The sequence below is a fragment of the Hibiscus syriacus genome, unplaced genomic scaffold (genome assembly GCF_006381635.1).
Source record: "Hibiscus syriacus cultivar Baekdansim isolate YM2019G1 unplaced genomic scaffold, ASM638163v2 tig00111942_pilon, whole genome shotgun sequence".
NCBI lineage: Eukaryota > Viridiplantae > Streptophyta > Magnoliopsida > Malvales > Malvaceae > Hibiscus > Hibiscus syriacus.
Genome location: NW_024063218.1, coordinates 226,244 through 252,242, shown reverse-complemented (window position 1 = coordinate 252,242; position 25,999 = coordinate 226,244). Strand labels below are relative to the sequence as shown.

The 25,999-nt window shown below is 36.2% G+C and overlaps 1 protein-coding gene across 1 annotated transcript; it reads left to right on the top strand.

Annotated features, from left to right (window-relative positions):
• The first annotated feature begins 4,931 nt into the window (after positions 1-4,931).
• Positions 4,932-25,999, top strand: LOC120173229 (glyoxylate/hydroxypyruvate reductase HPR3-like). Its single transcript, XM_039180456.1, has 2 exons — positions 4,932-5,387; positions 25,481-25,999. Exons 1-2 carry the CDS (start codon positions 4,932-4,934, stop codon positions 25,997-25,999), a joined length of 975 nt encoding a protein of 324 aa, XP_039036387.1.

Genomic DNA, 25,999 nt, shown 5'->3' with positions numbered 1-25,999 from the left:
TCACGCCTGGCATAAATAAATCAGACAGAAATTTATAATTTTCTAAGTCCCTGTGGATTCGACCCTACTTCTCTACGCTACGAATTTTCCTTTAATTATTATCCGAGAAGAAGGAATTTATTTTGACATCGAAACGACAGTTGTCATTTTTTTAAAGCTCGGGGGAAAAACTCAAACTTAGATGTAAGGCGGTCATGTTTATCACCCTAGATTAGATGCAGATCTACAGAAAAAAATTGTTGCATCAAATGGAATGTCTGTAACAAGCTTCTCTAGAAGGCATGAAATGTTTCGTGTCACAGAGTTGTCGCGACCTCTTCATGTGATAGCATCTTGCTCGCATACACGTCAAGACTATAACCATTTTGTGGATCCCGTATACCTATTATCTGAAGTTTTTAAGGTATACGAATTTGAGTTTTCCCCCATAGGTAATGACAAAGACCCTGATAAGGTTCAAGATTGGCTTCTGATTGTACCAAATCCGAGTTTATTGAGGGAGCGTGGTCGTCCAAAATCCAATCGAATTCATTGCGATATGTATATTTGATAAAGATCTATACAAGACAGAAGATGTGGCCATTGTAGAAACCCAGGACACACTAGAAAAACATATCCACTTTTGTTGTCATCAAGTAACAATTGATGAGGAAATGATGTATTTGTTTATCAAATAATAATTCTTGTATTTTAATTTACATTTACTTCAAGTTAATGTCAATTGATAATCGTTGATGAAGATTAAAAAAACGAACACAATCATTAAATTTTATCAAACTAATAACAATTTGGTATTTAAATACAACAAACTTACAATAAGAATTAAATAGTAAATGATAACCAAATTACAATAACTGATATTAAATGGTAATAAACAAAATTAACTGAAAAATATTAAAAAAGTCCAACAAATTTAACAAAATAAAGTAAGTATTAAATAAGAAATAATAAAAAATTACAATTAAACAAAATAAAGTAAATACAAATATAATAAAAAAATCTATCAATGTCTGCGTCACGAATGTGTTCCGCAGGGCGGTGGCTGTCGGTCTCGATGAGGATTTCTTCGTATCACTGGTTCTGACTCATCGCTGTCATCGTCGTCGTTGTCACCATCGTCGTCGTCGTTGTCGTCGTCATGAGCAGGTACATTAGGTTGACGAGGAGCTGATGACGATGAAGCACCTCCATAGAATAAGAACCCTGGAGGTGTATGACTGACTATCCCACCGACCTGCGAAAACTGGGAAAACCCAGACATCGCTGAGTGTAAAAACTGTATAGGAGGTGTCTGTACTGCGGCCATGGGTGATGAGGCTGAATATGCAAAATATCCAGCATATGAATCCTAAGTCAGATCTACAAACATAGACCTATAATAGCCTCCAGGAGGGGTCATATGTGACGGTGGCGGTGGCGGGGGTCATAAAACCAGGTGAAGGCGACGACATCCAGTAATGGAAATGCGATGGCGGCATCATATATGGTTGTGGTGGCTGCTGGGAAGTTCCTGCTGGTGCAGCTGAGGATGAACCGGAAGCACCTACTCTCCGTCCACGAGTCGGGGGGACGATGGTACTGTGTCGGTGAACGTCTCTGTTGACGTCGTGGAAAGGTCTGCCCTCGTGCATCCTCGGGAAGTAGAAACGGTTTACCGTTACTGTTGAACCACTCATAATAATCATCAGTATACATCAAGAAGTCAGTAAAAATGTGATCTCTACGTGGAAGGCGCAGATGTCGATACACCCACAACACGACCCACTCATGATGCCTCACCAGTCAATCTGTATCTGTCTTGCCACGTCTATCTAAGCTATGCAACTCGTCCATATTGCGAGGTGTTTCCGGAATTGGTTGAAAACAACCAAACTGCCAGAGCACGCGATCAGTGGAGTGCCACTCGACGGTCGCATAACAGATCAGAGGGACCATCGCCATCCAAACATCTGATGGACCCCTTAACTCAGGTGGGATCACCGCCCTCACATCATCAGTAGAATATGGCACACATTCAAACTAAAACAAATAATATATAATTTTTATCAAAATAATAATCTAATTATATAACTATAATCTAAAATCGATTTTTAAACATTAAAATTCATACATGTGTGCCAGCCTTCTGATCGATTAGCACCCTAATTTTTTCTAAATCATCAGATAGCTCCTGATGATTTTTCGTATCAGTAGACCACCTATTCAAGGAAAAAAAATTTGTTATACGCTGTATAAAATTATTAATATACAAAATCAGTTTTATAATTACCTTAGAAGTAGTGGAAATACGAATGAGTTCTTCACAACAGGACATAAAAAGGGCAATCGATACCATGCCCAAGACTGCAGCAGCAGGAGATATCCGCCGATAGCATTACGCCTGTAGTCAGTGGCTCCACACATCTCCCTGTACAGCAAAGCCAAAATTACCGAGCCCCAACTGAATGATCCGGCGAGACGAAAGTCGCTATGATGTCGCAACCACATGCAGTGAACTAGGTTGCGCGATTTGTCCGACATCAGCAACCCTCCTATCAGCTGCAGTATGCATGCCCGTGCATACATCTTAACCTCATCCTCAGAGGCGTCTACGCTTAACTCCCGAAAATTGGCATCTAACCAATTTAACTGTATCCCACCTCCGATAAAATTTTCCGGGACACGTCATAGACTATCCCGACACAAAGTAGTCTAAGAACCGGTTGCTATCTCCGATATCACATCTCCATCCATCGGAAGCCCCAGGTGCATAGAAATCAGTCTCCGACCTCCACCGCTCTACTAAGGCAGAAATCAGCTCTGACTCTATCTTACAATGACCCTGATATCTACCTATGTAACCAAATACAGCCTCTACTAAATACAACAAGACACGGCTGGGTATCGTTAACTTAAGATTCCTAATAAAAGGATCTAATACACGGTATTTCTCCTAAAAATAAATAAATACAAAAATTAATTCTTAATCTAATAATCATGCATTAAATAAATCAACTAATTATTACTAATAATTTAAATTAAATTAAAACGTTAAAATGTTACCGTATCAGCAAAGTGTCGAGATATTTAATTATTAATCTAATAATCATGCATTAAATAAATCAACTAATTATTACTAATAATTTAAAATAAATTAAAATGTTAAAATGTTACCGTATCAGCAAAGTGTCGAGATATTTAATTATTAATCTAATAATCATGCATTAAATAAATCAACTAATTATTACTAATAATTTAAATTAAATTAAAACGTTAAAATGTTACCGTATCAGCAAAGTGTCGATATATTTAATTCTTAATCTAATAATCATGCATTAAATAAATCAACTAAATATTACTAATAATTTAAATTAAATTAAAACGTTAAAATGTTACTGTATCAGCAAATTGCAGAGATATATGATTTCCATACGAGCGAAGTAGACTGCCTTCCATTATATATCTGCAAAAGAATTATATTAGTAAAATATTAAATAAAGTAAAATACTTAAATAAATTAAATATATAATAGTAGAAATATTATAAAATATACCTTAAAAGAGAGAGTATTTAAGAGAAATTTAGAGAATTTGGTGTGATAAAAGTGATTGAGAATGAGGATATTTATAGGAAAGATTGGGATGTGGAGGGACGGGTATTTAGGGGTATAGCGCGCCCCCTGCTCCGCGCTATACCCCACGTGTCAGATACCCATATATAGCGCGGATCAGGGGGGGCGCTATTCCCATGTGACGCTAAATCAGCGTATAGCGCGATTCAAGGGGTGCGCTTTATTACTACGGATGTTAGATAAAAAAATATAATCTGACCGGTATTAGGTCGGTAAATATATCGATCCGGTGATTTATTGAGGAAAACGTCATGAATATAGGCAAAAAAATAAAATCTTTCAAGAAAAAATATTAATCTGGTTATCACCATAGCAGACTAAGAGCTCCCTCTCTGACTGAAACAGGAAAAGAGCGCCTTTTAGAGCAGAAGCAAGGTATACGGCCTCAGTAGCAGGATGCCAGTTACAGCTGCATGATGCCAGTGGGAAATGCTTGCAAATTGAACCTCATCAACCAAATCCAGGAGGAACATCAGGGTCATCATCATTGACATCACATGGCTGCTTCTGGTCGATTTCTTCAGAAAAGCCAGGTGGCACACCAACACCAACATCATCTTCTTCCTGCCCTACCTGTGAGTGACTGGATATTGCTTCACAGTTTTCCACAGCTCCATCATAAGGCCAAGGGAGCTGCTGCTTTGCCTTGTGCTGCTGATTGAAGGTGGTTGTTGTGACAATTATTGGTTCTTTTGGCTCACCATGAGATAATGTCTCATCAACTCTTCTAGCTGTGGTCTTAAAGGTACCATTATTCTCATATCCCTTTCCAACACGTAATATTTCATGGATGGATGATTCACCCTTCTCTTTAGTCTTTCCTGTGAGGATTACCTAATTTACTGTATACATATTGCATTGTTTCTGTAATTTCGCTTCTCATGCCACCTTCTAATCTTATTATTTCCCTTCGGCTATCCAAAACTTGGCCCATCACTATGTTCCTAATGGTTAAAAAACATTAGAAGTATCAAATTGAAAATTTTGCATAAACGGTAATCAACTAACCAAAAAATTATAAAAGCTGGTGAAGTATAATTGAATAGCAAAGAAAATTCTGAGTTGATATTCTTCGTGTGAGGATTAGCAGCTTTTTGTACACAAATTAAAATGTTAATGACGATTTTGTTAAAAAAAAACAGAGAAAATTGATAATAATTTAAGGGGGGAAAAAACACTTGTGATCACTGTTGATCAATAATATCGAGACTGGGCCATTTGACTGAATAACAGCTACTGCATCATTTTAATCGATGTCCAAACAATGATGATAAGAATTATGTGCCTCTGTTTTGTGATAAACAAACCTGGAAATAGAATTATGGATTCTCTCCAAAACCCTCCCTCCTCTTCTTGTCCTTCGCTCACCTTCTATTCCTCCTCCTCCTTCTTCTTCAAATCCCAATTACAAGCTCATTTCCATCTCCTCGACCCGCTCGACTCCTCCGAGTCGAATCACTCTTTCCTCGCCCGGCACGCTCCCTCCGTGCTTGCCCTTCTCTGCGTGGGAAGCACCCGAGTCTCCTCAGAAACCATTTCCCTTCTTCTTTCTTTGAAGCTCGTTGTGGCTTCGAGTGCTGGGCTTGACCACATCGACTTGCAAGAATGCCGCCGCCGAGGCATTGCCGTCACCGCCGCTGGTCAAGCCTTCTCTGAGGATGTTGCCGGCTTTTCTGTTGGGCTTCTCATCGATGTTCTCCGACGAGTTTCAGCCGGTGATCGGTATGTTCGGTCCGGGTCGTGGGTGACAAAGGGAACATACCGACTTGGTGCCAAGGTAATTATTACGTAAACGTAATCAAACTACTGCAACATTTATCATAAAATGGAGTAAACTATCTGAAGATACTAAATTTTTTTTATCCATATTATTATTATTAATATTATTATTATCCTTATTATTATTAATATTATTATTATTATTATTATTATTATTATTATTATTAATTTATATTAAATATATTAAATACATAATAATAATTACAGACCCATTACATTTGGACCGGCCCAGTTACAAACCAACCAGAACCGGTCCAGATCCAACCAGAAACCCTAAATATTTGGGTTTCCAGTTAGGGTTTCCTAACCCTAATCTAACCAGCCGCCTCAGCTCATAGCCGTTGGATCTGGCAAGATCCAACGGTCCAGATGGCTCCAGAGAGGAACCCTAGGGTTTGATACCCTAGGGCCACGCGGCGCCGCCCCAGCTTCCACGCGGCTGCCGACAGTCTTCTCGCCGCCTCCGCCGCTGCCACGTCCCAACCGAAGACTCCAGAAGATAAAATGGCAGCCGTCCACGCCATGGCTACTCGGTGAGTCACCACTGGTAGTCCGGTGACTCACCGAGAGCCCTTCTTCGGACCGGTCCGACGGATACAATGGTGGTGGCTATAAAAGCCACCACCCCACCTGCGAAGAAAAAAAAAAGGGGAGAGACAAAAAAAAAAAACCAGAGAAAAAACAGAGAAACGAAGAGAAAAGAAAAAACAAAGAAAGAAAAAAAAACAACAACAACTACCAACGATCCCAGTCCACAACAACAGAGCAAAAATAGAAGGAAAAAGAGAGGAAAGAAGCTTACCAAGGAAGCCTTGACCAACACCGGAATCATTAAACATCGCCGGAGAACCAAAAATACGAAGGTATTTTCATAGATTTACTCCGATTTGGAGTCTTTTCGGGAAAACAAAAGTTGGATTCGGGCTCAGGGTGTCTAGATCTATGTTTTAGGTGAATTTGAGAAATTTCCGACCACCGGCGGCGGTGGTCGGCGGCAGAACTCGCGGCGGCAGACGGCTGCCGGATTCCCTCCGGTGAGGGAATCTAGAGAGAGGCCAGAGAGAATTCTGGCTCTCTCTCTCTCTCTCGGTTTAAGAAAGAAGAAAAAAAAAAGAAATGAAATGGCTGGCCCTTCGGGCCAGCCGATTTGGACTCTTATAGTCCTTCCCGAACGATGTCGTTTCGGGAAGGACTATGCGCGTAATTATGAAAAAGTTAAATCCCTTCCGCAGTCCTTCGTATTTATAAATTTTACATTTTAGTCACTAAACTGAATTTATAATAATTTTAATTTAGTCTTTGAATTTTAATTTTATTCATTTTAGTCCTTTTTATTAAAATAATATATTTAGGATAAATGACAGATTCAATCCCTTAATTTTAATAAATAATTTTTTTTAATCACTGGTTCATATTTTTAATTTATTCTATTATAAAATTTGAATTTTAAATAATTTCCTTTTGGTCACTAAATTATTAAATTAGAAAATAAAATATTTAAACCCTATAATTTCAATTAATTAGTAATTAGTAATTAGTTTTATTTTTATAATTTAGTTATTCATTTTATATGTCTTCATTTATTTTATTGTTTTTAAATATATTGTTTTAGTAATATTTTTATTTTATTATATTGTTAAACATTTTTTATATATTCATAAATATACATATAATAAATAGTATTTTTTTTAAATATTTATTTTTAATATCGAAGAAAAGGACAGTCTTAATACAACTGGATGTCCTATTCTGATATTTTAAAATTAAAAAGTAAACAATATTATTTAAATTAATATTTATCAATATCAAAGAAAAGAGCTGTCTTAAGGCACCTAGAAGTTCTTTTCTGATATTTTTAAATATAAATATTTTTTTTATTTTGAAATAATAGAATAAAAAATTAAATATATTTTTGACTTTTTAAAATTTTAATAATAGAGACAATTTATAATTAAAAAGTACCAATTTTGGGCGTTGTAGGGGTGCTAATCCTTCCCTAAACGTAACCGACCACGAATCCCTTTTTATTATTAAAAAGAATGAATTTTTGGTTATAAACGCAGATCAGTTTATTTTTTTTATTGGTGTTTTATTAAAACTCTTTTAAAAAAAAATAATTTTTAGGTATTCGACCTACCTAACCCAAAAGGCCGATGGCGACTCCCAAATTATTTTCAAAACCATTTATTCACATCACTTTTCCCGCCAAACAAATAAATTCGTGCCCGGACGAAAAACGGTTACGACAGCTTGGCGACTCCGCTGGGGATGGTCAAACTTTTAAAAATCGATTATAAATTGTCTCTATTAATTAAAAATTAAAAATTCATATATTTAATTTTTAATTCTTTCTTTTCAAATTTTTTTTATTTATTATTTTATAATAATTATATGTTTTATTTTATTTGCAAATATTTTATTTCAGTATTTATTTTTCTGTCAAAGGTTTGAACATTTCTCCTCACACACCACACTTGCATTGCATAAACATAAAGCTCTATAATTGAGTTGTCCCTTTTAAGTGGGAGTGAAAGCGACGTCTTCGTGAGAATTTATTCTCCGTGTCAGACCTAGCAAGTAACTTCCGGGGTTCATATGCTCTCTGTCTTCGTGAGAATTTATTCTCCGTGTCAGGCATAGAGAAATGTATCCCCTCGAATTGAACTCGATCCATTTTAGTCTGTGATGGACTAGGATTGAGGGTTAGCAACCCAAGGGGGCACTAACAATGACAATTCGGGTACCTTTATTCTTAGATCTGAAACCCTGCATATAAAAAACCTTAGAAACTCTTCCGATCAGAAGTCATGCCGAAATTTTGTCCAAAATAGGTGTACACACAGGAGAAATGAATTTTGTCTTTTCTGTTAATTCATTTATTGTTTAAATTACATGTTTATTTAAATTATTTAAATTCAGAAAAGCATGTTTAAATAAAGAATATTTATGTAAATGTTATTATTAAATTTCTTTATTATGTAAACTAATTTATTTTCTTTTTGTGTTTTCTTTATTTTTCTGTTTGCATTGCATCATACAGGATAAAAGACATTGATCCTTGTGTTAATTGTCTCATTGGAAAGCCTTCATTTATGGATAAAAAGTGTTCAAGTCAAGTAATTCTAAACTCAGAAGTAAGACAGTGGGCTGAAGATTTACAAAGACAAGAAAGAGACAGTCTGCAGGATGATTATGTATCTGACTTGGCCAGTTATGCTCCAGTTTCATTAAAAAGAAATGATATGCAAGATTTGCGAAGCATTTGGGAAAGTTGGGATTCAAACAAAAAATTGCAGTTTTATCAGACTTACGGAGACATTCCATATCTGCTCTATGTAGAAGTTGATGATGAATTACTCAGAGCCCTAATTCAATTCTGGAATCCAGGGTACAATTGCTTCACTTTCAATAAGGAGGACTTGGTCCCTACTATTGAAGAATATACAACTTTGTTACATCTTGAAGGTGCTTTGGAGAATCGAATATATTCAAAGTCAATTAAAACTCAACCCTTTCGAGTTAAATTAGCAAAGATTGCTGGGGTACGAGAAGAATGGGTAGCATCCCGTACCAAACAAAAAGGCGAAAGCGAAGGCATTGCTTGGACCAACATCAGAGAGCTTATTCAGAGTCATCCAGACGCTAAAGTACGATTCGATCTATTTGCTCTGGGTATATATGGTATGGTCATCTTCCCAAAAGTATTGGGATATGTTGAAGTTGCAGTGGTAGACTTGTTTGAACAGCTACCGAAGAAGATTAATCCTGTTTCTGCCATCCTAGCAGAGACCTTCAGATCGTTAAATGCTTGCAGAAGGCTAGGAGGTGGACGATTCTCAGGGTGTACCCAGTTGTTATATGTTTGGATCCGTAGTCATTTCTGGAGAACAGAAAAGGTTTCATACCGACGCTTTAATACGGATTATTCACCATTAAAAGAATTTCTAGAGCAGGAATGGCCGAAAGAAATTAAGAAAGATATGTGGATTAATGCCTTTCGAAATCTGCAAAGCAATGACGTTGTTTGGCGCGCCCCGTGGCAAATCCAAAGGGAATTCTTTTACAGGTGTGGTGATTACAATTGGATAATGCTGCTCGGATTATGGGGAGGAATTGGATATGCACCACTGCTGGTTATAAGACAGTATGAAGGTCGTCAATTTGTACCTGTCACTGCTGGACTACAGTCATCTGAGTTTGCATTCCACAGCAAAAATTATAAAAGAAACATCATGGAAGCCGTTACAGCTTGGAAAACAACTTTTTGCATCCGAGCTAAAGCAGCAAAAGAAATGTTAACTCCTGATTATGAAGATTGGAGATCTGTCAGAAAAAACGAAAATATTCCTCTACCAGATCAAAATGAGGATATCTCTATGGAAGATCGCATTAAGGTGGTTCCATCAGAGATTGAAATCTTGAGAGCTGAGTTTGAAGCAGAAAGAGATGGCTGGTCGAAAGAGTTAGAGCAAATGAGACAAGATAAAGCTATGTTAGGGGTTGACATTGACTTTTATTCATCACAATGTGCAATGTTGAGAAAAGATAAAGAAAAAGGTGAGGATGAGTACAGAGCCTTACAGAAAGATTATCAGGAGTTATATAAATCCCGAAAAGCATCAGGACCCAGCCAATCGACGGTACAGATGACCAGAGAATTGAACATTGAGAAAAGACGAGTTGAAGATCTGAAAGGAAAGAATAGCCGTCTACTCAAAAGCCTGGAAAAAGGAAAGCAAAAAATGGAAGATTTTGAGGTCGACAGAAGAGAGCGAATTATAAAACACAAGGCTGAACACCGTGAGATCATGAATGAAATGCAAAAAGAAAGAGATCGAGCCAAAGATTTAGAAGAGATGAAGAATGACATCTTTGTTAAATTTGAAAGCGAGAAAAGTATCATGTTCAAGGGATTTGAATCTGAAATGAACCAGTTGATTGCTGAGCTTGAAGTCAGAGGCCAAAAGATGGAAGAATCCAATGTTGAAAAAGAAAAATGGGAGCTAAAAAAGAAAAAATTTCAACACCAGACTTGAGGTAGAGCATGAAGTGGCTAGCAACTGGATGCAAAGATGCAGAAATAAAAGATGTTCAAATCCAGAAGCTTAATCAAAGAACGCAAGAAGCACGAACAAAACTTGAAGAGGAGCTGGATCAGTCTAGAAACAAAAACTCCGAGTTTAATTCTTACATTTTGCAACTTGAAGAATCATTGTTTCAAGAAAAGGTTCGTCTAGGACCTAATGATCTCAAAGAAAGTAATGAGGAAAATGCTTCACTGCGAAGACGCATTAGAGATCTTGAAAAAATTCTGCACAATTGTCAAGTCAGAGTCACTGAGTTAGAGCAAACTCTTGAAGGAACAACTGAACGATGGCAAAAGTCAACTGAGTTCTATGTCGAAAGAAGTGAAGAAAGAAGCAATATGGTGTTCGAGGCCATGGTACAAATGAGTGAGGTTGCCAGATATGTTGGGGAACTAGCTGTTGAAGCCGAAATAATTGAGCATCAAGTTGATCCAGTTTCTAAGTATGGAAAGAAGGTGTCATGGTTAATAAAAGAAATTATAGAGCTTAATAGGAAAGCTACGCCTTATCTGTAGTTATGAACTATTATAAAGAAACTTTTGTATGCCGATGAAAGTTGTTCTATGACAGTTAACCTTTTGGGATCAATGTTTTTTTTATACATGCATTTTGCATACATTCATCATTCATTTCATAATTTTCGCTATGAATTATTTTATTAAGTTAAAATTCATTAATTAAAATTTGAAAAAATAATATTAAAAGATTTTTTCAATCGCAGTTACTCTGGCCAAAAGAGAAATACTACATCACTACGGTACTAGACAAGCCACTAAGAGAATTATGGAGGATAAAATACAGCGTATTGAGGAACAGCATCATAAAGAACAAGAAGAAATGAGAATGAAGTTGGAAAAAATTGAAGCCAGCATTGCAAATTCACAAGACAGTATGATGAAGAAAATAGATGACATGTTTAAAAGGCAGGCTATCAGTGGAAAAATGCATGAAAACCCTGTATCTTTTGACCAAGAACCCATATACCCTCTAGGTTTTCCACCAGAACCAATTTATCACTCTGGTACTACCCCTATACAAATCAATGCTCGTACATCTGCGTTACAAGAAGTCAAACCACATGAGGAACAACAAGTGGATCCTGCATCTTCAAGCAAAAATCCGCTTATATCCGATGTGAAAATAGGGGATCTTAATACTGAGCATTTGATCCCAGATTTGAATGAGCTGAATGAGAAACAAAAAGTAAATGAAGAACTGACCAGACAGATCAAGAGCTTAGAAGAACGAATGAAATCTGTAGAAATAACTGAATCATTCTACGGGTTTGATGCTAGTGAGTTGAGTTTGGTTCCAGACCTAATCCTCCCTATCAAGTTTAAAGCTCCCGAATTTGATAAATATAACGGTACTACATGCCCTTCATCCCACATTACTATGTTTTATCGAAGAATGGCAGGATATGTGAAGGACGAAAAATTGTTAATTCACTGCTTCCAGGATAGTTTGACAGGACCGGCTTTAAAATGGTATACTCAATTGACCAAAGCCAACATTAGATCCTGGAAAGATTTGGCTAAAGCATTTTTAGAGCAGTATCGCCATGTAACAGACATGGTTCCTGATAGATGGACTCTCCAAAATTTGGAGAAAAAGAATAATGAAACATTCAGACAGTATGCCCAGAGATGGCGTGACACTGCGGCCCAAGTTCAACCACCTTTGTCAGAAAAAGAGGCCACAGTGATGTTTGTCCATACATTGAAGGCTCCTTATTTAAACCATCTAATGGGGAATGCAACCAGAAATTTTGCGGATTTGGTCATTTCTGGAGAATTAATTGAAAATGTCTTGAAAAGTGGCAAGATTGAATCAAATGATGGGTCTAGTTCCAAAAGACCTACATACCGGAAAAAGGAGAATGAGGTCAACAATGCCAATTCTTACAGCAAAGATTCATCGAAAGGTGTTACAATAACCCAGCCAAGGGTTAAGAAAGAGGAAACAAACAATCGAGCAGAGTCCAGAGGATCTCGAAAGGAAAATGAAAGGTTGTCTTTTACACCTTTACCAGTACCATATGCAGAGATCTATGATTCGCTGTTAAAAGCAGATGTTATAAGGCCCTATCCTTTGGTTCCCATGCAACCACCATTCCCTCCTTGGTATGATACAAAGGCACACTGTGTTTACCATGAAGGAATTACAGGACATTCTATTGAAAACTGTCTAGCATTCAAAAGGGTGGTTCAAAATTTGATCAACACTGGGAAGTTGGAATTCAATACACCATCCGCATCAAGTCATCCATTGCCAAATCATGGAGATAAAAACGTGAATGCAATTCAGGAAGATAACAGAAAGAAAGCAAAGATTGACATTTCTGAAATTAAATCTCCATTTGTTTGGATATTCCAACAGCTTTCTGTAGCCGGTATAATTCCACAACAATTCAGGCCAAAGCAGAATGAAGGCAAGAATTATTGTGAATATCATCAGGAAAAAGGGCATAAAATTCAACTATGTCCTGAGTTTAGGGATTTGGTGCAGAAATTGATGAACAATAGAGAAATAGAATTCTTTGAAGAAGAACCAGGAAGAAAAGAGAATGATGTTTGCTCATCAGAGGATTCTAAACCTAGTCAAAGAACAAATGATCCTGTGATCATTAATGTGAAATCATCTACGGTGATTCCTGCACCAATAAAGCCGAAAGTAGTTATCACCACTCCTCTACCATTTCCATACAAAGATACCCGCAGGGTACCTTGGAATTATACTACCAATGTTTCAATGGTAGGAGGATCTGTTTCTCTAGAAAAAACAGAAGAGAAAATACAAAGTCTGAGTACAACATCGACGTCTGAAGCAGTGAGCGAGGTCGGTTTCTTTACGAGAAGTGGGAGATGTTACTCTCCCGAAACATCCAATGCTTCAGAACAAGTGAAAACAAAAGGAAAAGCCATGGCAATACCTCAGAAGGTATTTGAGGATGAATCCCTTCCAGCATTTAATGAGCCTGTAACAGAAAAACAAGCTCAAGAATTTTTGAAATTCCTGAAACATAGTGAGTATAGTGTGGTTGAACAACTACACAAACAACAAGCGAGAATTTCTATTCTTGATCTCTTGATGAATTCAGAAGCACATAGAAATGCTTTGATGAAAATCCTCAATCAAACATTTATCCCCGAAGATATATCCCTCAATAAACTTGACAGAATTGTGGGACATATAGCCGCTGACAATTACATAACGTTCACGGATGATGAAATACCAGAAGGCGGAATGGGGTCAGTAAAAGCTTTGAACATCACGACACATTGTCATGGTCATGTGTTACCAGGAGTATTGATTGACAATGGATCCGCTCTCAACCTGATGCCCCTAGTTACACTTCAAAGAATGCCTCTGGATCAATCACATATGAAGAGTTATCAGAATGTGGTACGAGCATTTGATGGTACTCAAAAAGAAGTGCTTGGGAAAATGGAAATACCGTTGTTAATTGGCCCAGTCGTGTACAATATTGACTTTGTGGTAATGGACATCCACCCCACATATAATTGTCTATTAGGGAGACCATGGATTCATTCAGCAGGAGCCGTTCCTTCTTCATTACATCAGAAATTGAAATTTGTTGTTGATGAACAACTAATATGTGTCAGTGCTGAAGAAGAAATCATTGCGTCTGTAACAAGCGATGTTCCATATATCGACACCAATGATGATGCTCTTGAATGCTCTTTTCGAGCTCTTGAATTTGTAAATGCAACCTTTATTGCAGAAGGAAGCAAAATCCCATATCCCAGATTGTCTGATTGCACCAAGATGACGGTACAACAAACTTTAGGCATCGGAGCTAAAGCTGGGAGAGGTCTAGGAAAGAATCTTCAAGGGATTTCAGTTCCTATCAGTATAAAGATGAAAAAAGACCGTTTTGGGCTGGGATTTAAGCCCAATCTTCAGCAAAAGAACAAAGAGATGAAAAGAAGATGTGAAGACAGAAAGACAAAATTGAAAGGGGGGGAAATCCTTTGGAAACACATGTCTTTCCCACAGTTGAAGATAACATTCAGATCAGGGGGAACAATTAATGTGGAACAGCAGCTTGTTGAAGCCTTTAAAGAAGAAAAGTTGACGAAAGATCAAGACATAGTTGAAGAAGCTATGAATGGATTATTTATCAACATGATCATGAATGACAACAAGACTGGCAAGTACTTGGATAGGATTCGACCATGTCTTCCTGGAGAAACACTCACCAATTGGACCACTGAAGATCTTCCTATAGTTTTTAATATTAATGCAGAGTAATATTCAGAACTAATCTTTATGTTTAGCTCAAAAATATGAAAACTTTTTGTTATCTTGTAAAATAAATTATGTTAAATATAAGAAATTTTCTTTAAAATTTTCAGATGGCAATCATTCTTTACATTTTCTTACATTTTTACATTTATTTATTTTCATAAATTTACTATATTCTTTCGGAAATGTTCCGACTTAAATTTGCAGGTGTCACCGTGTTAATAGCATGTTTATTCCTAGATTTAATCCAGTGATAAATTTAGAGCAGCCTATATGTCTGGAAGAAATCAATGGTTGTGAAGATGAACTGGAATGTGATGTTCCTACTGAACTATTAAGATTGGTAGAAAAAGAGGACAAACAAATTCTACCACACAAGGAAGAGGTTGAGACTGTGAATTTGGGAACAGATGAAAAAATAAAAGAGGTGAAAATTGGTACCACTCTGACAGTCCAGATAAAACAAGAATTGATAAATCTCCTTCAAGAGTTCAAAGATATCTTTGCATGGTCTTATCAAGATATGCCTGGTTTGAGCACAGATATAGTGATACATAAGCTTCCAATCAATCCAGAATATAAACCAATCCAACAAAAGCTCAGAAGAATGAGGCCAGAAATGTTGTTGCAAATCAAAGAAGAAGTGATGAAGCAAATCAATGCAGGTTTCCTACAGGCATCTAAATACCCAGAATGGGTAGCCAACATTGTTCCCGTACCTAAGAAAAATGGAAAAGTTCGAATGTGCGTGGATTACAGAGATCTCAACAAAGCTAGTCCGAAAGATAGTTTTCCATTACCCCACATAGACACATTGGTGGACAATACTGCAGGGCATGCATGGTTTTCATTTATGGATGGCTTTTCAGGATATAATCAGATAAAAATGAATCCTGAAGACATGGAGAAAACAACATTTATAACCATGTGGGGCACATTCTGTTATAAAGTGATGCCATTTGGATTGAAAAATGCAGGGGCAACATATCAAAGAGCCATGGTAACTTTGTTTCATGACATGATGCACAAAGAGATTGAAGTATATGTAGATGACATGATTGCCAAATCCAGAACGGAAGAAGAACATATTCAAAATCTGAGGAAGCTTTTCCAGAGATTGAGGAAGTATCAATTAAAGCTTAACCCTGCTAAATGCACTTTTGGGGTAACTTCTGGGAAACTTTTGGGATTTGTAGTCAGCAAAAAAGGAATTGAGATTGATCCAGATAAAGTAAAAGCAATTCAAGATCTTCCACCACCCAACACAAAAAAGGAAGTTCGAGGCTTTTTGGGGAGATTAAATTATATATCTCGGTTCATTTCTCAATTGACTGACAAATGTGATCCAGTGTTCAAATTACTTCGAAAGAACAATCCTGAAGTCTGGAATGAAGAATGTCAAGAAACTTTGGATATTATTAAGAAATATTTATCCAATGCCCCCATTTTAGTATCACCAATGCCTGATAGACCATTAATTCTCTACTTAACGGTCTTCGAAAATTCGATGGGATGTGTACTAGGACAGCATGATGAATCTGGAAGAAAAGAAAAAGCTATTTATTATCTGAGCAAGAAATTTACTGATTGTGAAGTTCGATATCCACCAATACAAAAATTATGTTGTGCCTTGGTGTGGACTACTCGAAGACTCAGACAATATATGTTATACCATACTACTTGGTTGATATCCAAACTTGATCCTTTAAAGTTCTTAATGGAATCACCAGCTTTGACAGGCAGAATGGCTAGATGGCAGATGTTATTATCTGAGTTTGACATTATCTATGTCAACCAAAAAGCGATAAAAGGAAGTGTCATAGCTGATTTTCTGGCCAGTCGTGTATCAAATGATTATCAGCCTTTGAATTTCAATTTTCCCGATGAAGATTTGTTGTGCATATCCATGAATGAAGAAGTCAGAACAAATGATGAATTTGCAACTTGGAAGCTTTATTTTGATGGAGCATCTAATGCTTTGGGACGAGGAATCGGGGCAGTGTTGATTTCTCCAGAAAATATTTATTATCCCTTTACAAGCAGACTAGAGTTCTTTTGCACCAATAACATGGCAGAATATGAAGCTTGTGTCATGGGGTTGAAAGCAGCTATAGAAAGAAAAATCAAATTTCTCAAGATATATGGAGATTCATCGTTAGTGGTGTATCAATTGCGAGGAGAGTGGGAAACAAAAGATCCCAAATTGTTAGAATATCGAAATTTTATACTCGAATTAGTAAAAGAATTTGAGAGGGTTACCTTTGATTATCTCCCTCGAGAAGAAAATCAAATGGCAGATGCTTTGGCTACATTAGCTGCTATGTTTCAGGCAACTAAGAAAGTTGATATGATGCCAATCAAAATGCAAGTATATGAAATTCCTGCACATTGTTATAGTGTGGAAGAAGAGGTAGATGGTAAACCATGGTATCATGATATCCTGCAATATATCAAAAATCAAAGTTATCCACCAAATGCATCGGAAATTGATAAAAGAACCTTGAGAAGAATGGCTGCTGGGTATTTGCTTGATGGAGAGATTATGTATAGAAGAAGCAATGATCAAATGCTATTGAGATGCTTAAATACCAGCGAAGCTCGAAACGTCATTGAAGAAGTACACAGTGGAATATGTGGAACACATGCAAATGGTCTTTCCATGGCCAGAAAAATAATGAGATATGGATATTATTGGGCTACTATGTACACAGATTGCATTGATTATGCAAAGAAATGTCATAAATGCCAGATATATGCAGACAAGATTCATGTACCCCCATCTCCTTTACATGTAATGACAGCACCCTGGCCATTTTCTATGTGGGGAATAGATGTCATTGGGGCAATCACACCAAAAGCATCGAATGGACATTGCTTCATCCTTGTGGCAATTGATTATTTTACCAAATGGGTTGAAGCTGCTTCATATACCAATATTAAGAGGTCCACAGTCTGCAAGTTCATAAAGAAAGAGATAGTTTGCCGATATGGCCTACTAGAAAGGATCATTACAGACAATGCTCTGAACCTGAACAACAAAATGATGACAGAACTTTGTGTACAGTTTAAGATCAAACATGCAAATTCAGTGGCATATCGTCCAAAGATGAATGGGGCAGTTGAAGCAGCAAATAAGAACATCAAGAGAATCATTACAAAGACTACTGAAACTTACAAAGATTGGCACGAGAAGTTACATTTTGCTCTATATGCATACCGAACTGCTGTTCGAACATCTACTGGGGCAACGCCTTTTTCTTTAGTCTATGGGATGGAAGCAGTCTTACCAATTGAAGTTGAGATTCCATCGCTTCGAATATTGAGAGAAACAAAATTGGATGAATCTGAATGGATCCAAGCTAGAGTTGATCAATTGAACCTTATTGAGGAGAAAAGATTGAAAGCTATTTGCCATGGACAGATGTATCAGAAACGGATGATGAAGTCTCATGATAAGAAAGTACATCCAAGAGAATTCCAAGAGGGTGATCTAATACTAAAAAAGATCTTGCCTATACATAAAGATTTCCGTGGGAAATGGATGCCTAATTGGGAAGGGCCATACGTTGTAAAAAAGGCTTTTTCCGGAGGAGCATTGATCTTGGCAGAAATGGATGGAAAAATTCTGAGAAATCCAATAAACTCAGATTCTGTCAAGAAGTATTATGCTTGAAGAAAAAAAAAGGAAGAAGAAAAAAAAAAAGAAAAAAAATAGAAAATGAAAAAAAAGAAGAAAGAAAAAGGTGGGTCAAGGTGAAAACCCGCAAAGGGCATCTTGTAACCAAATGAAGGATTTGAGTTGAAAACCTGAAAAGGCGGCTCAAATGCAGGTTGATATTAGGCATCTGGCAATTGAACCCTCTTAAGATTTTGACAGTTTGGGAGAAACTACACATCTACAAGCATTTCAACAACGTTTGAGATCTTCCAGACAAAAGCTTACATCATCTCTAAATTGTGTCAACTTGATTAATTTAGAAATACTTATGCTTATAATTTGTTGAGACATTTGAATTTTTATTCTTATGCTTGTCATAACTTTGAATACAATTATATCTATTTCAAATTCAATTTATTTGAGATTCAATTTATTTTTGGAAATTCAATTTATTCTTTTCTATTGAATTAACATAATTTTGAAATAATTTAAAGATTTCTGAATATCACTTTATGTTAATACTTTTAAATACATGGAATACAAAGTAGGCAAATCATCACTAGCTTAAAGCCATGAACATCAAGATTGTTACAAGTGGTGCTACCGACAACAAGGTCGAATCCGCCAAATCTACTCATCAATTGCTCCAACCGATCACCATTCAGTTCTTGCACATCTGTTTTCAAAGATATACTAAAACAGTAGAAGATGATCTTTGCAGTACTGATTCCAGCAAAAAGAAACATGACATTGATATCACTAGGAAATATGTCTCTATATAGATCCTTGTGTATGGTTTTTAAAGAAAACTAGAAGCATTTCCACCTCATCAGGTTCAAGTGGAGCAACTTTATTCCTTCCAACCCATACTAGATTCCATTTTCAGCATTCATTAAGAACATACTTCTGGACACTCTAAGGTGGCTCATTGTCATAAGCTTCAAGAACCTTACAGATCCTTTCTGTCAATTTGGCACTTCCTGTACATGTTTATAAACAGTTTAACTTTATTCTTGGATTCCAAGAAGGCCATCATTTCTTTGTTAATGGAAAAGCATCAGCACATGAAAGAAGCAGAATAAGAGAAACTCTGTTGGCAGATTATGAATATAGCCTTTTTTAGTGTAGCAGCATGGAAATGCTTCGAATCTACAAATTCTGGCTTTATATCGAATAAGTACTGTGATATCCCAGACCAAACATTAAACAGAAGATGAATTTACCAATAGCATCTTCTGGAAGTGTTCTTTGAGTTATCTGACCTGGTTTAGCAGAACAATCATTGAATTTAGAAGATGAATTTACCAATAGCATCTTCTGGAAGTGTTCTTTGAGTTATCTGACCTGGTTTAGCAGAACAATCATTGAATTTAGAAGATGAATTTACCAATAGCATCTTCTGGAAGTGTTCTTTGAGTTATCTGACCTGGTTTAGCAGAACAATCATTGAATTTAGAAGATGAATTTACCAATAGCATCTTCTGGAAGTGTTCTTTGAGTTATCTGACCTGGTTTAGCAGAACAATCATTGAATTTAGAAGATGAATTTGCCAATAGCATCTTCTGGAAGTGTTCTTTGAGTTATTTGATCTGATTATATAGAACCAAGCATTGAATTTGGAAGATGAATTTGCCAATAGCATCTTCTGGAAGTGTTCTTTGAGTTATCTGATCTGGTTGGATAGAACAAGCATTGAATTTGGAAGATGAATTTACTCATAGTAAAAATAAGGATACTCTATAGCATCTTCTGGAAGTGTTCTTTGAGTTATTTGATCTGAAGAAGTGTATCAGCAGCCTTAGTCATTTGAGCAGCATATAAAATTTGCCAATTCTGCAATTAATGAATTTGGACCACACATCTCTACCTGACTATTAAAGCTTCAGCCTTTGAGAATCCCATTTTTGTCAAGTATAACAGTTTATTCTCCTCATCAGAATCAGAATTCAAGATTTCTCGGTATTAGAAGAACTATCGATATCTGTGAAATCATCCTGAAAGGTTACTTCATAATCAGATGAGTTGTTATCAGAATCAACATGTTGCCTGAATGCAAGCTTTTCAAGAGCCTATACTATTGAATTTTATTCTCAAGAGATTTTTGTGACATTATATCTACATTTGTCAAAGATGATAGATTTCTTTCATTTGAAGAAGAAAAATCTATTGGGTTTTTACAATTGAAGAAATACTCAATTCACCAATCTGAAATCAAATAACTCAACATTCATGCATCATATTTTAAGTGTTTACAAAAATAGGTGCATTTTCATTCATTTTCATCTATGTTGAATTTTTAACAGGAATTTCAAAGATTTTAGCAAAGATTTGAATCCATCATTTGATGGAACAGCTTTTCCAGAGAAGGTTCATAATGAGAAGAACTCATCTGAAGAAGGAAGAAGAAGTTCATAATGAGAAGAATTTGTTCAACCTTTTGCTTGAATTCATCATTTGATGGATCAACATTGCCAGGTAAAGTTCATAATGAGAAGAACTCATCTGAAGAAGGAAGAGAAAGTTCATAATGAGAAGAACTCATCAAGAGCTTATTCAACCTTTTGAATGACTCTATCACAAAAAGGAGGTCATCATCATCCCCAGCAGAAAGTTCATAATAAGAAGAATTTATTTGGAGAAAAAGAAGAATTTATTCAATATCACAAAGAGGGGTAGCTGAAGATACTAAATTTTTTTTATCCATATTATTATTATTAATATTATTATTATCCTTATTATTATTAATAATAATAATATTATTATTATTATTATTATTATTATTATTATTATTATTATTATTAATTTATATTAAATATATTAAATACATAATAATAATTACAGACCCATTACATTTGGACCGGCCCAGTTACAAACCAACCAGAACCGGTCCATATCCAACCAGAAACCCTAAATATTTGGGTTTCCAGTTAGGGTTTCCTAACCATAATCTAACCAGCCGCCTCAGCTCATAGCCGTTGGATCTGGCAAGATCCAACGGTCCAGATGGCTCTAGAGAGGAACCCTAGGGTTTGATACCCTAGGGCCACGCGGCGCCGCCCCAGCTTCCACGCGGCTGCCGACAGTCTTCTCGCCGCCTCCGCCGCTGCCACGTCCCAACCGAAGACTCCAGAAGATAAAATGGCAGCCGTCCATGCCATGGCTACTCGGTGAGTCACCACTGGTAGTCCGGTGACTCACCGAGAGCCCTTCTTCGGACCGGTCCGACGGATACAATGGTGGTGGCTATAAAAGCCACCACCCCACCTGCGAAGAAAAAAAAAAGGGGAGAGACAAAAAAAAACTAGAGAAAAAACAGAGAAACGAAGAGAAAAGAAAAAACAAAGAAAGAAAAAAAAAACAACAACAACTACCAACGATCCCAGTCCACAACAACAGAGCAAAAATAGAAGGAAAAAGAGAGGAAAGAAGCTTACCAAGGAAGCCTTGACCAACACCGGAATCATTAAACATCGCCGGAGAACCAAAAATACGAAGGTATTTTCATAGATTTACTCCGATTTGGAGTCTTTTCGGGAAAACAAAAGTTGGATTCGGGCTCAGGGTGTCTAGATCTATGTTTTAGGTGAATTTGAGAAATTTCCGACCACCGGCGGCGGTGGTCGGCGGCAGAACTCGCGGCGGCAGACGGCTGCCGGATTCCCTCCGGTGAGGGAATCTAGAGAGAGGCCAGAGAGAATTCTGGCTCTCTCTCTCTCTCTCGGTTTAAGAAAGAAGAAAAAAAAAAGAAATGAAATGGCTGGCCCTTCGGGCCAGCCGATTTGGACTCTTATAGTCCTTCCCGAACGACGTCGTTTCGGGAAGGACTATGCGCGTAATTATGAAAAAGTTAAATCCCTTCCGCAGTCCTTCGTATTTATAAATTTTACATTTTAGTCACTAAACTGAATTTATAATAATTTTAATTTAGTCTTTGAATTTTAATTTTATTCATTTTAGTCCTTTTTATTAAAATAATATATTTAGGATAAATGACAGATTCAATCCCTTAATTTTAATAAATAATTTTTTTTAATCACTGGTTCATATTTTTAATTTATTCTATTATAAAATTTGAATTTTAAATAATTTCCTTTTGGTCACTAAATTATTAAATTAGAAAATAAAATATTTAAACCCTATAATTTCAATTAATTAGTAATTAGTAATTAGTTTTATTTTTATAATTTAGTTATTCATTTATATGTCTTCATTTATTTTATTGTTTTTAAATATATTGTTTTAGTAATATTTTATTTTATTATATTGTTAAACATTTTTTATATATCATAAATATACATATAATAAATAGTATTTTTTTTAAATATTTATTTTTAATATCGAAGAAAAGGACAGTCTTAATACAACTGGATGTCATATTCTGATATTTTAAAATTAAAAAGTAAACAATATTATTTAAATTAATATTTATCAATATCAAAGAAAAGAGCTGTCTTAAGGCACCTAGAAGTTCTTTTCTGATATTTTTAAATATAAATATTTTTTTTATTTTGAAATAATAGAATAAAAAATTAAATATATTTTTGACTTTTTAAAATTTTAATAATAGAGACAATTTATAATTAAAAAGTACCAATTTTGGGCGTTGTAGGGGTGCTAATCCTTCCCTAAACGTAACCGACCACGAATCCCTTTTTATTATTAAAAAGAATGAATTTTTGGTTATAAACGCAGATCAGTTTATTTTTTTTATTGGTGTTTTATTAAAACTCTTTTAAAAAAAATAATTTTTAGGTATTCGACCTACCTAACCCAAAAGGCCGATGGCGACTCCCAAATTATTTTCAAAACCATTTATTCACATCACTTTTCCCGCCAAACAAATAAATTCGTGCCCGGACGAAAAACGGTTACGACACTATCAAAATGGTCAGTCTTGTTTCATTGTTATTCACGTTTGATCTTTAATTTTAAAAAAACATATTTTGGCCACTTAAGTTATCGATTTGTAATATTTTGTTCAATGAAACTTCAAATGAGGTTAGTTTGATGACATTATAGATTAATGGATGGATTTTTAGTATAATCTCTAAACTTTATAAAAATTAATTTAACCTTTAAAATTTAGATAAATATAATTTAATTCTTTAACTTTAGATAAAATATCAATTTAACCCCTAAATTCAAAAAAAAAAATATCCACCATTAGATTCTTTTTCAACGATCGTTGGTGATGACGGATGATATGACTGATACCGATGACCGGAGATTTTGGTCGGATTTAGGTGTTAAATTGATATTTTATCTAAACTTTAAAAGTTAAATTGATATTTTATCTAAAATTTAAGGGTCAAATTAATATTTTATCTAAAGTTTAGTAGTTGAATTAATGTTTTGTTTAAAATTTATGAATTAAACTAAAAATTAATCATTTTTATTAATACGTCATATCATCAAACTAATTAGGTTTAGAGTTTCAAAGATTAAAATGTTATATTTCTAATCAATGACCAAAAGCATTGTTTTGAAAACTGGACCGGACCGGCCGGTTCAACTGGGAATCGTTGCTTAGTCTGGTTCATTCTACACTGGTTGAACCGCTACTAGTGAATCGGCCAGAACCGCTGAACCGTTCGAACCGAAACTGGCTGAAAACCGGAAAAAATCAAAAATTTTGTTTTTTTTATAAAAAAATTAAACCAAACGACGTCGTTTGGTAAACGAGCTAAGTCGAACTCAAGTATTGCTGAGCTCGACTCGAACTTGAAATATAATATTGAAACTTGAACTCAAAAAGAAATTTAGAAGCTCGATTGAAGCCTAAAATTCGAGTTTGATTGAAGTGAAAGAATAGTTCACTTAATGCTCACCAAAAGACTCCATGATTTTGAATGCCAAATTATCTCTATTATTTATAGAAGTTAGTTGTGATATTCTTCTATGTTTTTTAGCCATGTGAGATTGTTTTGTTCTCATATTTTTACTCTTTAGACTTTTGGGATGCTTTTCTATGTTTCTTAGCCATGTGTGATTGTTTTTAAAATAAAATTAAACCAAACAAATATCATTTTGTTATGATTTTTTTAGCCCCAAATTTATTTTTTAATTATAGTTATATAATTATATTTAATATTTAATATGTTTTACCTTAAATATTATGTTGTAGTTAATTTGAATCATTTTGTTTCACTTGATTTTATGGTTTTTAACTTATATATGTTATGAATTGCTTTGAATATGATTTGTGATATAAAAAATTATTTTTTATTAAATATTTTTGGTATTTTTATTTAATTTTTTAAATAATTATGACGTCGTCCGGTTGAACCAGTGAGCTGGTAGCATGACCGGTTCGTTAACCGGTCCGGTTCTGAAAACCATGACCAAAAGTGACAAAAAATGAAACGAAATTGACCATTTTGATAGTTTACCCAATATAATATTATGAGAAAAATGAAGCCAACCATTGTTTTGATAGTTTTACGAATTCAATCAATGATGGATAGTCCTAAAGCTAGATATGTAATCTTTGGTTCATGGTTGCAGTTGAGTGGAAAGCGGGCAAAATCAACGAGATAATGCGTTGAATTTTTTTTTTTACGAGATAGTGCCCTCGCCAGATTAATTGTTCAGATGGGGTGATCTCTACGGTCCCACGTCCCTGGGGGTAGGTCGCCATGCACGCCCCAACACGCTGGGCATCCGAGGTCATCCGATCGAGGCCATCCGAAAGCATCCGAGGCCATCCGACCGAGGTCATCCGAACGAGCTATGCGAGGGCATCCGAGGGCAACCGAGCGAGGGTAGGTCGCCCGGAGTGCATGGCGACCTACCCTCGCTCGGTTGCTCGGATTCCCTCGCATAGCTCGCTCGGTTGCCCTCGGATGCCCTCGCATAGCTCGTTCGGATGGCCTCGGATGCCCAGCGTGTTGGGACGTGCATGGCGACCTTTGGGGGCTGCATGGATTGCATGGCGACCTACCTAGATCGCTGGGCGTACATGGCGACCTATATGGGGACTGTAGAGATCACCCCATCTGAGCAATTAATTTGGCGAGAACACTATCTCGTGAAAAAAAAAATTCAACGCATTATCTCGTTGATTTTGCCGTGGAAAGCGCATTGGAATTGTGGGGCTTGGAAGAATCGGGTCCGAGGTTGCAAAAAGGCTGCTAGCATTTGGTTGCAGCGTTGCCTACTGCTCCAGAAAGGTGAAGCCATATGTCCCATTCGCTTACTGTTCCACCGTGAATGACCTTGCAAAAAACAGCGATGCTCTCATTCTTCGTTGTTCTTTGACAGAAGAAACTCACCACATGATCGACAACGGTGTCATGGAGGCGTTAGGGAAGGAAGGAGTGATAATTAACATCGGAAGAGGGGCTCTGATTGACGAGAAGGAACTGATGAAGTTTTTACTTTTTGGTGCCAGGGAGAATCGGTGGAGCGGTCTTGATGTTTACGAAGGCGAACCCTTTGTGCCGCAAGAGCTGTTTGCGATGGAGAATGTTGTGTTGGCTCCTCATGCTTCTGTTTTCACTCCGGATTCGTCCGTGGCATTGCAGGAGCTGGTTATAGGGAACTTGAGGGAATTTTTTTCTAACGAGCCTTTGCTTTCACTTACTCAACTTGAATGA